At 34.5% G+C, this 16,035-nt stretch overlaps 1 protein-coding gene across 5 annotated transcripts in view; it reads left to right on the top strand.

Annotated features, from left to right (window-relative positions):
* LOC117680435 (steroidogenic factor 1) overlaps positions 1-16,035 on the top strand; it is a 28,211-nt gene that overhangs the window by 2,506 nt on the left and 9,670 nt on the right. Inside the window, exon 1 of one of the 5 annotated variants that reach the window (XM_034444528.2) lies at positions 9,624-9,871. The exons of 2 other annotated variants lie outside the window; for them this stretch is intronic. In XM_034444528.2, the coding sequence (XP_034300419.1) occupies positions 9,772-9,871 (100 nt within the window). In that variant the 5' untranslated portion in view covers positions 9,624-9,771. Of the gene's footprint in view, positions 1-9,623; positions 9,872-11,695; positions 11,841-13,239; positions 13,379-16,035 lie in introns of those variants that run through there. 2 more of the 5 variants (XM_066074441.1, XM_034444530.2) reach the window with 2 other exon arrangements.

Genomic DNA, 16,035 nt, shown 5'->3' with positions numbered 1-16,035 from the left:
TTATCTTGTTGAGATTCATAAACACGATTTCTACGCGGCGTTTTAAATTATTTTTTATATTTGTGTAGCTCTAACACGGTGTGTTCACAATAAAGGAATGGAAAATTGGTAATTATCCTCAAAAGGCATAACATACCTTCACAGTCCATTGGTGGTGTCACGTGACCTGCATACTTCATCAGCGATAATTACAATTTTCACTGAATTTTACCGTTGCTACCTTTGATGATATGTCATATGGACGAACATGTTCAGTTAACGAGATTTTTATCATGTTTAATTTAAAGACCCTCAAAACTATCATTCTATAGTGATATTTTTATGGGTTTATTACAAAGATTTTTTTAGAATAAGATAACAGTTTTCATCAATTTATTTCATTGCCCATGGTGTGCTGAGGCCATTTTCCCGGGTACGCATTTTCCTTTGTATTTATTGCATTTATCTGTGAGTTGATGTCAGATATATACCCTTGTATGTTTTATTCAATAACCGCCGTTTGAATCGTATTGCTTGCATAGAACAAAAAACACAAATATCACATTTTATCTCATATTCTTGAATTACATCTTGAGCCGTTTTGTCGAATGACTGCTGTTGCTTTGTCCAATGAAATAATGTGAAGTCGCTAATTCCCGATGCCTTTAAATCATGTAGTTGCTGACACACGGTTTCATTTGCCTTTTCTTCCTCTGTCAAACGCCTATAAGCAGTTTTTATGACTAGTAAAACGTTAATACTTTTGGTGCATAGCAGGTCAACGGGCACTCACGGCACAAAAGTTTCTCTTTCAAAGGCAAATAAAAATTTATCATTATTTCTAAGAGAAATTGGAACACTTTATTTTTTTCAATGATTATATCATTTTTATAATCATCAAATTCATGGATCGAGTTAATCGAGAATATTTACAAGATATATGTAAAGTTAAATGATATTAGATTCGTTTCACGTAACTAGCTATTCATTCCTCCCATGTCCTGACGGAGATATTTTCCTTCTGTATTCATAATACCTCAAGGCTTGAATTCATAGGTGTTTAAATTGCATCCCCTTGTTTGAATTTAATTTAATGATAAATTGAAACGTTCCCCCTCCTTTCCCGTCTGGCTTGTCTCCTGACCTGGACGAAGATTTCACTCAGTCTTTTCTGTGTTATTAACGCCTAAATGATGTAAACTCGTCACTTCATAAAACTTGCATTTCTATCCCATGATTTACTCACCCAAGTTTCGTTTTCTTAATGTGTTTTATGATCACGTTATGTCAAGTTGACAAATTCATTTCTGATAATATGCCATTGAAGATGAAGTAGTGACAATGGCGGGTAAGCTTCCATGTGAAATTATTCAAATGTATGTTCTGATGGTGTCCTCTTCCAGCTTTTTTAAGCGATGGAAGTTTTCATAATCAAATTTAATGGGGTAATATAAGCCATTGTGGATTTCTGAGATAATTGTTGGTCTTAATTCGTTTTCACCTCTTGAAATAGACCACAGAGAAGGCGGTTTCTTTTCTTTATATGCCGTGTACAAGCGGATGCTGAATAACGCAACTGTTTGAAGATAAATGAATGACAAAGAAAGTGCTACCCATATCTTTAACGACTCTTGCTGCTAAAATGTAAAAAAACACATTCTGGTACTCAGGTTAACCAGGGATGTACATATAGATGTAGACAGGGGGACATATCTATTCATATATATCGTACCACAGAACGCGGTTCAAACTCTTTTACCATAATTGTGCAAAAATATTAATCGGACTGATTTTGCTCATTGAGGAATAAGAGATTCGTATTCGAGCGAAAGCTGTGACCGTTGGACCGTTTATGGACTTGCGTTCTGATCTTTATAGTTTGGAGATACCCTTGTTTTCCCCACATCCATTTCAGATATCGCCCAAACTTGGTATAAATTAACCACGAAGTTCATTTCCAGGTCGCATCCCTGATTTACGCGCATTTCTCAGAATTATAAAATATGTATTCTAGGAAGCAACGTTGAATAATATATACCAGTATATTTGGGTTCCTTAAGTCATTGAGGACACTCGTGTGACCTTTAGCTGTGTAAATCATTTGTCTTACAGCAAACAAGGACTGAAGTGAATGCATATACGAAAGGACCGGGCTCGCTCGTATATGTCAGGAATAGTAAGAGGTCAATCCTGTCGGCTCTTTTCAGTTGAAAACATGAAACAACTGAAACATTATTTGAAATTGTAGCCCCTCTCTTTTCTGTTGAATTCCACCCATCAATACCCTGGATAGCATTTCGGGACTTATGTTACCAATTATTCCTTATCAAGCCCTTTGCTCTATCAGCGAAGATATCAAGGTATAGATTTAAATGTATCCGATTCATCTCCTCGTGCCATCCATTCTCAGGAGATTGATCAACAAGGGTCTCTCTATATCCAAGTAGCGGCCTGATTTACACTCATCAATTTGCATCTTACTGTACCCCTGTTAAGTGGCCAATAGTACAAACAGAAGACAAGGGAGACAGGAACTGATTTTAAACGAGAGCGAGCACGAGCAAACAGGGAGGTTGTGGCAGACGGCTTCACACCCGCTTATCGGGCTCTAATCTCTTTAATCTTTTCGTTTAATCTGTGGACAAAGTGTAAGTCTATGCTCCCTGTAACCCTACCCGGAGCCACCTCAGTGGAGGGGCGTGGCACCTCCAGCTCTCTCCCCCTGTTGGGAGGGCCGGCCTGTCCACGGACCACCACGTGCAGTGTGTTACCTCCACTTACCGGGGTCCCTGTGTAATTGTCTAGGTGCACCTGACTACCTGTCCCCGGGGATATATCTGAGATACAGCATATGTTACTCTGTTCCGATCACTTATATGTGTTAATTGCACATTCCCCGTTTGATTAGTACTTCATAACTTCAATGCCTTTTAGCGCGTAGTAATTTACAGAATTCTAGGAAATATTTTGACAGCGATTATCAATTGATAGAGAGTCAATGGATAAGTAATATCATGGTTTCAGCGGCTGGGTCGAGGTTGAATGCTCTTTACACTACAGTGGATGTTACGTCCCACGAACAAACCAAGAACGGACAGAGGCTTGCTAAAATTCTACTTGATCTCTTGAACATGTATTCTCTGGTCCAAATTTCCTCTTTATATCCAAAACTAAATTTGGTTACAAGAGGTAAAACAAGTGAATGAAGCACTGGATTACCTAACCGTTTCTACTGGGGCCTTTGATGTTATCAACATCTCATAATGAATGAAAACAAACAATGCAGGACCCAAGTGAAAATGTGCCCCCTTGTGTTGTCTTCTCACTGATTGTCAATTAAAATCCGTGAAACTCTAGCTCTCGCTCTTGCCGATTTTTATCTACAAGATGAAAGTAATGTTACACCATTCAATCGAGTGCAAATTTCAGTTTCTTAAGGGTGACTCGGTAATTTTAGTTTTCAGCTATTTTCGCATTTTGAAATCCGTTTGAATCTTTCCGACAGTACAATTTAAGATTCCCCCACATAAGGCCGAGCTTATTTTGACATTTTAGCTCCTATTCAAAGGAGCCAATCTCTTCAATCTGAAGCAGTTGGCCTTTCTGGCTTTGATCCCATGTTTGTTTCTCTCAAGTCTTTGAAATATGCTTTCCTGTCGTTGCAGTTGCTCTATTAGTTTGAAAAAAAATTCATTATTTTCTTTCTCAACCAAAAAAATACCCAGTTTCCTGCTAGTATATGGAGATATCGGATTCAACAACGTGATGCGGACAATAAGTTGTCGCATTTCTGTAATTGATGAAGAGGACCACATTGATTTGATAGCGCCTAGAAAACATTAACAGTCAGATAGCCTGCAAGCTCAGAATTGAATTAAATAGATAATTGCTGCAGTTAAAGGCATTTCACCATTTATCGACAAACAAACGATTTTCCGCATCAAAAAATGGCGAACGGTCGTATTTCCTTTGTAATTTTTGTAGACTTCAAATCGGACTAATATAGAAGGTTTTTGTGGACATTATTCTTGAAAATCTTTACTTTAACCCTCGCAGTGCATTACATTAAAACACTTCTGTGGTAAAAGCTGTCTAATTTGCCTCGTTATTACAATCTCAGTCAGCGATGAGCAGAATTTTAACTGTTACATGCATTTGTAAATTGTTTTCATTGTGTAGCTGTCCAACTTCAAAGGGTTTTAAATCTATTTGGTTTCTCGACAACTTAGTTTAAAGAATTTGAAATGTTTGACAATAATATATAGGACAGGTTAAGGTACTCCAACATACATGATACCCCCCTCCCTGCCCTCACATTCACCAAACATTGAAACATGAATGGTCCGTGTTTCATGAATTCATTCTAATGGTGCTCAGTGGTAATACTTCTATATAAGGCTCGTTACATCTGACTATAAATTTTGGAAAATTGAAATTTACTGTCAGACAGATGGCTATAAATCTTTACACGGTCCCACCTCTCCTCTTACCTATGAAAAAGCTCATGATTTGGACCGACTGTTGATATACAAGCTTGTGGCGACAGATTTTCTTCTTTTCAACCCTTCTTTTTCTGAATTCTATTAAATATGGCTCCACGTGGCTCTGAGAAAGAGATAGAAATCAACACATTTAACAAAATTGACAAGCCGTCGCTAAGACTATGTAAAGAATTTGTTGTATTTTATAGTAGCATCAGTTGTAATATTTCTTATTTTAATTGCTGATTTACATATGCCTCAAGAGATAGTGAATTTTTTCTAAATACGGAAACAATTTTTTCAAGTTTTCTTTCAGAAAACTCCTACACTTAAATGTATTTTATTATTCAAATAAATTTTGTTATTATTTGCTTTAAATCATTCGTAAAATATTTTTTAAAAATTAAAAAAAGATGATACTAAAATAAGAAAGTTTTTCGCGAAATATTGAGTTTTCCTCATTGTGACTTCTCTGCTATAAAGAAGGCACCAAAAATATTTTTAAAAACAGAACAATAAAAAAAAAAGCTCAAAAAAACCGTGTCTTTTTGTTTTCTCCAACTTTATCAGGCCCGGATCCATCTCTGAAGAGTACACGTTTCTCCCCCAACAATAGTGGGATGACACCCAGGCGGAAAATGGGGGTCGTTTTTATTTGTAAACTGGCTTCTTGGGCTTTTAAAGTTTCTAAAAGCATTTGAAATAAAATAGAAAGTAAAAAGGGCCTAGTCGGTATGAAATAATGATCAATTGAAACAAAGAATGCTATGCATTTTTTTTCGAACAGTTTTACTTTAAAAATGGTTAATCTGCATTATCTTTAGATACAATTTAGGCTATACAGTAAATTAATCTCAAAGTTACTCTTATATAGATTTTAGAATATAAAATATTTGAGAAATTTTTAATGTGTCAAGAAAGGAATTTTTCGAATGCAGGGATTATTTTATTGTTTGCAGAAAGGTCCATTCATTGAGACATTAATAAGATGTCAAAATCTGTATAAGCAACAAATTATTTTCAAGCCAACGGAAACATATTTTTCTTTTTTTCTTTTTTATATTTGTCAGAAGTTTAAGATTTTGCATCTTCAATATTAGGCAACAATGATTTTATTAACATCCTCGATTTCTATGAAAATACAGTCCAAAATGTATCATGATTTTTGGTTTATACAGAAGAAACAGTTACTCCTTCCTCTTTGCTCAAGGAACGCGGGGTGGGGAAGAACGCGGGGTGGGGAGGAACGCAGGGTGGGGAAGAACACGGGGTGGGTAGGAACGCGGGGTAGGGAAGAACACGGGGTGGGTAGCAACGCGGGTGGGGACTGAAGGTACTCACCTCTCTTTTTCTTATTCATTTAGGCGAATCTTACGAAATTGATACTTTTTTGCGTTCTGTTGAAGATAGCGACCTCCTAACGGCCCAATATAAGATACATATTTTAAAAATTGCTTCATTTTTTTCCAGCAATTTACAAATTTAACCACGAATCTCTTTTTCTTAATTTCTTTTTCCTTAATTTATTTTTTCCTTTATTTTTTCCGTTATATTATATGCATGTCAACTGAAAAAAAAATAACTACCTGTATGTAAGGGAAAATATTTGAAGTCTTTGATCATTTTCACATTAAAACAATGTATTTATATCATATTTTAAAATTTAAACACAATCTTTGCTAATGCATTTTTCATAAATTACAATTGAGAAAATATAGTTGTAAATAAAAAAATAAAGCTCTCTTGCAAAAAAAAAAACTATCCAAAAACTTCTTTTCTTTAAAAATAATTTTTTATAAAAAAAATTCATATGATATATGAAGGATAACTCTTGTGGATTAATTTATTTGAGGATTATTTTTTCTAAAAAAGAGTTAAATTATGCAGATTCAACATTACTTAAAACTGAAATTTGGGTGGCAGTTTTAATCATTTTAGCATAATATTGATGAAAGCAGATTGAAATAATTACATTAAAAATTATTGGTATGTAAATTGTATTGAATGTGAATTGGATAATGATGAAATATACTATTCAAGCATTATTAAACATTGTTTACTTGCATCAAATAGATGATGAAAATTCCACATTTGAGAATTTTGAAATACTTAACCAGTTTACCATTTATATCAAATGTATATGCTTTTTCAATCATTCTAATTTTAAAACAGTATACAACTTTCTTTCATTTGTATATGATTCTTGGACACAGGATCTAAAATCTTTACAATCCTCTTCTTGTTACAGACACGTTAATTTATATTAGATTAGTTTTTATCAAAAAGATTTATAAAACACCGGGATAGCATTTATAGAATAATTCGCATACATTTGCCATAAAATTGAATGCTTATTTGAATGTTTTCATTGGTAAGTACAGTCTCTAAAAATATATAAATGCATATATGAAAATTTCTATATATATAATTACCATTTAGATTTCGATGTTTCCTATTTGTCTAAATGTACATACAGCTTTGAATGCTAGTATCTTATTATTTTGTCAACAATGGATATTCGTAATCCATAATTTCTAATTTAAAAAGCAATGGTTTTTAGTGTTACATTGTATATATTATTATTACAAAAAATGATACTATCTCAAAAAATGTATCTCGTAAATCTAGTACTTAAAAAAGTTTTTGTTAATGCGGTTAAAGATGTCGCCATAATGGGACAATTATTAGATTATTTCACAAGATATTTCTGTAGTTATTTTTTGTACAAAAAGGGTAAAATTAATTTGAAAGTTTATAAAAGCATTTGTCAAGATGTTATGAGACGTACATAGAAAATAATTTGAATACACACAGAACAGATGTGTAGTCATATCCTGGAGATTTTGCTATCATATTGACACAAGCATTGCCGGTGTCTCGTATGCACGTGTTAAAGTACATATATATAAAAAGTTTTAAACACAAAGTAAAAGGTATATTTTGTTCGAGAAAGGTTAGTACGCTAGGTAAGTCATTATGATGACACATTTTTGTTGCAGTTAATTAATGAGAAAATATATTGTACGTAGAAAAATAATTTTTTTTTTTTGGCTAACCAAAATAAAAAAAGTACATGCATATTGTGTGACACTAAATTCTCAAATTTTGACCCTGAACAAGGCTCTATGTGATAGTTCCTATGGCCAAATTCGACAGGGAATATTATCTAAATACTTGTAGTTTTCCTCCTTACCCAGACTGTGAGAAGGTCATACCATTGCCAGGCTCTGTGTCTCCGTAGTATTGTCAAGTAATGTTAATTAAATTATTATCATATACCAACATTACAGTATCTCGGATTGTTCTTATGTATGGTTTTGTGCGATGTTTGTACGCCAGTACGACATTGAACCCCCCCCCCCCCCCCTGCACACTCATTGATGCTAGTACATTTCATCATTACCACCACCCCTCCAATTCTTTATTTTTTTTTGGGGGGGGGGGGGGTTAAATACTAGTACATTGGTTAGAGCACCCCATTCTGTCAGAAAGGTATCTTGATCCGCTCCTACTTTATTTTTTATGTTTCTCACATTTCTTTTTTTTGTGTGCACTCGCCTGGGTATGTATTGGACGGAGGGTGGATCAGCGTTTAATTAATACATTGATCTTCCTATTTTTTGATTTTTCGATACTATTTGAATTCATGATAAAAGATGGGGTTATTGGGGGGGGGGGCATCGTCTCAAGCCACGGGTTTTGTTGAGACGATTGGGGGGGGGGGGGGGGGGTCACTGATATAAAAGCATGCCATTCGTTTCGTTGCCTTCTCTGGATGTTTTTTGATTATAGAACACGGTGATTTCTGCTGGATATCTCTACAACACGTGCACCTGGTCTCTGATAAAGAATGATAATAACATTATTATTATACAGTGTTATATGATAATAACATTATTATTATACAGTGTTATATGATAATAACATTTTTATTATACAGTGTTATTGAATTTTATCGCAGAAACTGGTGCCTATATAGCTGTGATTTACAAGGTTTACATGAGAGTGAATTTTTCAACATACGTAAATTGATAAAATACATATATGTCAGAAAGTGGTGTATAGCGCAACATTTTACATTTATTTAATAGTTTTACTTGTATATATACAGATTAATGCACGCTATATTTGCTCCACCTGAATTGGAATCAGATGTATGTAGAGTGCCGCATACAGTATATAACAAGCATTGGGCGCTTCCATTTAATAAAAAAAGTTGATTTATGTGAAATGCAAATTATTATGTAACTTAATAACATGGTCAAATATTATAATAAATGAAAAATGTCGGTATTGACATCGAGTTCCTATCTTTTATATCAATCTGCTGAATTAACCGCCCGAGTCGATATGCTTTTTACTGACAGTGTAGGTTTCATATGCACTGTGACGTAAAGGCATGAAATCTCGACTGTCATCAAATGCTGGCAACGACGCATGTTGAATGTTAATAGCTCTAAGGTGCGAAATGGGTCATAATCCATATTGGAGGTTCAGTTCATTCTCGAGATTCTCTTAGTCCCAGCTTCTAACTCTGATATTGAAGAAAGCGATTTTTTAAAACTTAATTTAATTTTTCACCTGGGAGAGATGATTTATTGTGTAATTTTACAAAGAAGGGATGATGTTGAATACTTGCTGAGTTTTGGGTTTTATGAACTTTACCTGTTGGTGTTCGTCGTGCGAGTTTCTGCGCGAGGGTGCGATATATTTCAAATGACAGTTCATATCAAATATAACGTCAGACCTAAAAAAAAAAAACACACAAAAAAACACACAAAAACAACAAACAAACAAAAAAAGAACATTTTTATTTTTGAATTCTTGCATCAGACAATGGGCGGTTTTTGAAAGAGTATTTTCTCGATGAAGATGATGATTATGATGATGATAATGACACCGCGTCAATATCAATGACTCATAACGGAACAAGAAAGATAACTCTAATTTATGTCAGCTGTGTGACAGAAAAATTGCTCTTACATGTTCAGTAGGCTAAATAGAACCGACTGTGAAGTGCAGCAAGTAAATTTTTATATTCTTATCGATATCAAAGGTGTGTTTTAACAGTATATATTAAAGATATAATTTTGAAAGGAGAGATTCCCCTCAAGAGCACCATGTTTACAATAAAGCAAGGAATAGCTGTCCTAGTTAAGGCCTGACGCATGCGTAATTGGGCCCTCGCGAATGAGACCGGGCACCTGTGAAATTCGTAGGGAAATTGTGGTCTGTCGGGGTTTCCAGTGCTCTTGGTTAAATGTACTCGATTTGACAGCCGGCTAGTTGATGTGGAAATATTGATATCAGTATGATCCAACACTCAGAAAAGTTGGATACCGATGACAATTCCATAGTCAGCGCTAATTTGAATAATTCCGAGCCAGGGTGTTCTTCGCCTCAAGATGAAGGTAAAAATTTCCACCGCTTGGAACTTGTCGCTTGCAGTAGATTTATCAATGAAAAGTTTGTGCTTATGTGTGTTAATGACATTAATTTGGACCTGTATATTACAATGATAATCAGGGACTGTCGCGTCAGCAAATATTTTTGCATTTTCTCGGACATGTTTGACCAATACCGGCCTACCAGTAGTCTGTTGACATGTGGTTCTCGCAGGCTGGGGGGCTCCAAACGGGGGTGCGAAGCACGTGCTCTGTTCTGTCGTAAATTTCGATTAATTGAGAAAATGCAATATTAATTTGAATGAATGTTATGATGCATACTGTTTCTATTGATTTTCTTCAATTTTTGTTGTTAGGGATTGCTTTTGTCAAAACTGGGTTGTTTTTTTGTTCATTCAGCAATCAGCTGATCTCTGTTTACTTAAGATAAACGTTACACAGTCAGAGAGGGGTCAACATTTTCCCTTTTAGCTAAGCCTGCAAATGTTCAATATTCAAGGTTTGTGTCCACACGGTTCATGTTTATCTCAAACAAGATGTAGAGGATTCACAGATGGACTCTACAAATTATTTATAGCACCATTTACAGTAATTATTGTATTTTTTTTAATGTGCAAGAATTGGCGTCTCTGCATGACTGTAATTAAGAACTGAAGCTTATTACAAGCTTTTTCACATTATCAACAAAATGGATGTTAAATTTTTCAATCATGGCCTGAGATATGCAGTGACGTTTATTTGCAAATTTTAAAACACTTATATATACTGTAGAAGCAGTAATATTCATTGAGAATTTTAATTTGGTTATTTTTGTTGGCAGTATAAATCAACGAAATTAAAACCATGACGAATTTTTAATTAAAGTATTAATGAATATAAAGATATTACGATATGATGAAATTAAATACCAATGGAATTTTATTTGGTTAAAAAACAACGAAAATTTGACCCAACAAAAATATGTGCTTTTACATTAAGTAATAGCTGCATGTGTCTTTTTATGAGAACGGATTACTAGAACAATTAGATTCTGTTATAAAAGTCTAATCTTCTTCAATTTAGTTAAGAATTTTCTAGAGTGAGTGGAGTTTTGGTTGCCTCTTTCCACTGTTGTAGGATACTGTTGTTTTACATCCTCTCAAGAATCTATTTCAATATGATTTATACTGATTCAAAGTGAGACATTTTTGTTTGTTTCTCTTGTCAATTGTTTAAATAAAGAATCAGAATTATTCGATATATATAGTATAATACACGGGTATACACTTGATGACTTTTATAGCTGGATGGGTAGTGGATTGTAGAAGATATTAAATTATTAATTAATTAATTAGGGGTAGGTTATTTTTTCTAGTTAGTGTTGGTTGGACTCTTTTTTGTGACATTTCATACTTTACAAGTAAAACATGTATTAAAAGAAATCCAGTAATGATACCCTGTAAAACCTGGCCATAATCTAGTGATTTTCAATGAAAGGACTGTCTATTTCTCCTAAACAACTGCATATTGTAGGTCTAATTAAAGTACTAATTTCATAGCAGGTATACAACCAAATAATGAACTCCATTGTAGAGTCAGTGTCTGAGAGAGGAAACATCTTGTCAAGTGGGAGCTTCATAATGCAGAATGCGGTTTTGTGGTTTGGGGGGTTGAAACTTAAACTCTTGATACATCGGTCACTAGATTCAATATCTTGTTAACCTCATGTGTTCTCCATTGTTTCATTCTTTTTGAGGGAGATAAATGACAATTCACTTTATAGTTTGATTGTGTACAAACCGATTGTGTTGATGATTTGATTTTGCCGTCTGATGACCGAGCTGTCAAGTTGTTTTTAAATTGAACATGGATGTGGAGCTGTTATGTAATATGGAGATGTTTTGGTGGGATTCCTCCACTGACCCAGATTATGAGGACACCTGTTTCCATTGTCCCACAGGTGTACACAGCTGTCCAGAGCCTCACTCCACACAAGGTTGTTGCTTCAGGAATTAGCAATCACAGAATTTTATTACAGCAAAACATGGGAAATTTATTTTCCCAGAATTTAATATTTTTATTTTTACTGCAAACTTTGATATATATCTCTACGAGTATGTACACAAGTGGTTGGTTGAATTTTGAATGCTAGGTAATGTGCTATACCCTGTCTCTACTGTGTGTGTATGGGGTATGAATTGAAATATGGGGGTATATGTACCTATTGGACATTTGTGTTAAGTGCCTAATGGAAAACCTGAAGTTTTGTTAGGACAGGACTATTCAATTTCAAGTTAATTTAGTTGTCTTTATCTGAGCCATCTTTCTGGTTTCATAGAACACTTGATTTTCTAAGGTTCTTAATTCTAAGAGTGAAAAAAGCTTTTTTGGCCTAGATTGAATGACTTAATTTAAAATGTTACTGACATGCAAAACAGCTTTAATTGGTTATTGCTTCAGGAAAGCCCGTATTTAAAGAAGGGAATATGAAAAGGCTGCATGAATGCAGAAATACAAAACAACCATTTGGAGCTTCGAGTTTCTTTTTTTACAAGATTTGTTGACACATCGACAGTGGCATGAAATCTGTGTTTGTTTGTTTAAATCTGGATAATCATTCTGAAACTAAGTTTAACGTCCTTTAGATTGGACTGCAGGCTTCACTTTAAATGGAAAAAAGCATGCTTATAAGACCAGGTAACCTTACAGGTAAAAATCTCAGATGAGTAAGGTCAGGTACTAGCTAACTTACAGATGAGTAAAGACCTCGCTCGCATTCACAACTCAAGGTTGTAACTGTAATTTCTTGGGAGATTTATGTGTCATCCTACATATTTAATAAAACTTTTGTGAATTTATATTTAAAAAAGAATAAAGAACTTTTTTGTCCCATCATTACTTCTTTATATAAAGATGGTTAGATGGGTAAGAGGATATCTAAATAGTCACAAAAGTTTTGATATGAAAAAAAATAATTGCATTTGGATCTATCGTGATTAACATTTATAATGATTCTTAAGATCCCATTTTGTAAACACTGCCTGAAATGATTGTATTTTATTTGCAGTCAATGCTTATTTGAAGTATTTGTTTTAATTTTAATATATATTTATTGTAATGTTGTTGAGATCTTGAAAAGTACTGAATGCGCTTGCAATGTATGTGCTACATGTATCATAAACAGTGATGATCCCATGGTGCAATAATTTAATTGTTCATTTGAATTATTCTGAAAATGAAAATATTGTCACAGACTCTGCACTTTTTTTGTATGCATACTGGTACATATGTTCATGTACAAAGAAATGCTGATTATCTGATTCAAGGCAGCATATGCATAGAAAAATCTTGTACATTTGTATTTTTATTTTTCAATAGTTACTGATTATTCCCCTTGAAACAGCTCTCCTGTGAATGGAGTATGACCTAATTATGCACTAGAGTTTATTGAACCTCAGCCATGTTATACTTGTAGTTTCATTCTGTTTGCCAAATGACTTATGAGTGATTTAGACTGCGCAGACCCTTCCACCAGTATGTATTAATTAAACTTCTATGTCCAAACACTTCACTAACTCAGATCTGGGTCGTACAGGCGACTTAGTTTTTATTCAGCTCAGTCAGCAGGTAGCTTTTCATTAAACGGGTCACAGTGAGTGTATTGTGATGTTTATGTGGTAAACATACCTACAGTCGGACGACATGGTCTGGCAGTCGGTAGTATTGTGCATTCTAGTTTACATGACAGTGTTAAACTACATGCCCCCCATAGAAGGGACTACAGCATTTAAGCACTATAATGTGGATATGCATACATGTATAGAGGTTATCATGGTTTTCATTGATTCACGGTTCTCTAGTTAATAGTGCTGATGACATGGTGTCACACGATATTTGTGTTGTTTATTGCTTGTACATGCATATCTTGTAATGTTTTTTTATCAAGCTACAGCCATTAGTCTATACCTGGAAGGCTATATCAAATTTTTGTGCTATAATTTTGTCACAGGCTTATGTACATGTAGCAACTATCTCATTAATTGTAAATTGTGATAAATGTGCGTAGATCCAGAAATTTTTTCAAAGGGGGAAGAGGGGTTGGTCCAAGACTTACGTTTAGTGACTTGTTTTACTAATAGGAGGGGGGCTCCTACCCCTGGCTACCCCTTCCCTTGATCTGTACATATTTATATTCATGTTGGAATTGACCATGGAAGAAAAGAATTGACCAGGAAAAGACCTATATTGACATAGGGCAACAAATATCACTGGCCATCAAGCTTTGAGAAACCATTTTAATATTCATGTTTTAAGCACAATATGAAATCATATGACACTCTGTGAGGAGAATGGCTGTGTTGACACGTACTGGGACACGCTGGTTTACAGATAGTGCATGCACATATTTTTTTCAGCAGTTTCTTGGCATTATTATTTTGTTGTTCAAGTTGTTAATTGTAAATGGTAGATATTTACTATGTAGGTGTGCTGTAGATTTCGTACAACACATATGATGTCTGTGTAGTAACAGGGTCTTAATATTCAGTGTGTCCCCGGGCCAGAGTATGTCTGTTGATAAATAGACCTAGCAGTCCCGCGCCCTCCACAGAGATTTATACTTGTGTTCTTGTAGTAAAAAGTCCAGGCTCTAGCATTTCATTGTAGTATGAGGTTAAAAATATCAAGAAGACAAATTTTGTTGGGTTTAAAAAGAAGTGATTTGTTGAATTGGTCTTGGGAGGGTAGGGTTGTGGGGGAGGGTGGGGGGTGGGTTGGATTGTAGGGGGCGGGATGTCTGTATTCAATGTGTTTCTATTTCTTGAAGAGGAGGATGTTTTTGTATTATCATCATTATTGCTATGTAAGGTTGATATGAATTGATTTTATAAAATCAAACTAAGATTTCTGGTTTTGTCATTTGTTGTAAATTAAATATTTGGATTGTTTGCAGTTCAATGTTTGTTACTTTTACGCACAGATATGATAAATAGTGAATTTTTTGTTGAGGCAATATACCGGCCAGTCCATATAATCGGACCTACTGAGGTGACATACCGGTCAATATAACCAACATGGTGGTTGATGCTGATCTGTTGTCTGATCCCTAACAACACGGGATTGTGTATTCACATCAGCAGACCATTGTATGTGTGTAGAAATTAAGTAATGAGATGGAGAATCATTTGTAGCCTACATGCTGCTCCTCTAGCCGCACAGCTCATCTAAGCCAGATGTTGTAAAGACTTTTGTGAAATCTTTAATCTAGACTCATTATGCTTCTAAATGCCAGGTCTTGTCGTGAATTACAATGAATTTCTGTATTTTTGGTCACTGCTTAAATAACTACTGTTATTACCAAAGAATCTGGCTGGCATGACGTTTATCTCAACTACCCTAAGAATGAAAATTGATGCAATTTATTTCTTTATAATGCAAATTTCATTAATAAATTCAAAAATTCAATGTGTAGAATTATTTATTAGAAAGTTAAATTATGGAAAGATATGTGTATAAATGAGACAATATACATGTTATTTATAGATGGTTTACAGAATCAGGTCACCAAAGACATAACAAATGTTTGGTGTACTCCTCTGCAACCTGATATAACGGGGGTCTACTGTAGTAGCGTTTGTAACAGAATATTTCCCTGTAAGCAGTTGTAGAAGGAGAGTGTTTAATAGTGTAGTCAGGTGAAGGTATAAGATTGTCATGTGATAAGACACAGCTCTTCATAGTCGACTGTATTGGGGTCATCTGATCAGCTATATAAATCTCCAAACTTGTAAAGAACAAATTCAATATGTACGTAGGGAGAACTTCTTGTTCAGTCAGGTTAATCAAGTTAATGTTAGGATGACTTCATGCTGTATAACAGAGTTCAGTACTGTGTTACATGTTGCCAAACTCTTCTAACGGCTTGTCTGAAATTAAACGTGATAATCGGTCAGGTGAAACATGTTCATAGAACTCTTAGGCGTTTGCGGGATTTAAAGCCATTAAATGAATTATTTTTGTGTTAATTCGTACAAATTCCTGGATATTGCAGTATAAACTTTGGATTATATTTAGGTTTTATAAGATAGAAATTCATTTTTATCTGTTTTACTGCACCGAGTTCACACAAAGCATGAATATTAAATAATGTCACACTATGTGCGGGCTTGAGATGCCCTAAAGAATGACATATA

This window comes from Magallana gigas, chromosome 2 (genome assembly GCF_963853765.1).
Source record: "Magallana gigas chromosome 2, xbMagGiga1.1, whole genome shotgun sequence".
Taxonomy (NCBI): Eukaryota; Metazoa; Mollusca; class Bivalvia; order Ostreida; family Ostreidae; genus Magallana; species Magallana gigas.
This window is presented reverse-complemented; position numbering and strand designations above follow the sequence as displayed.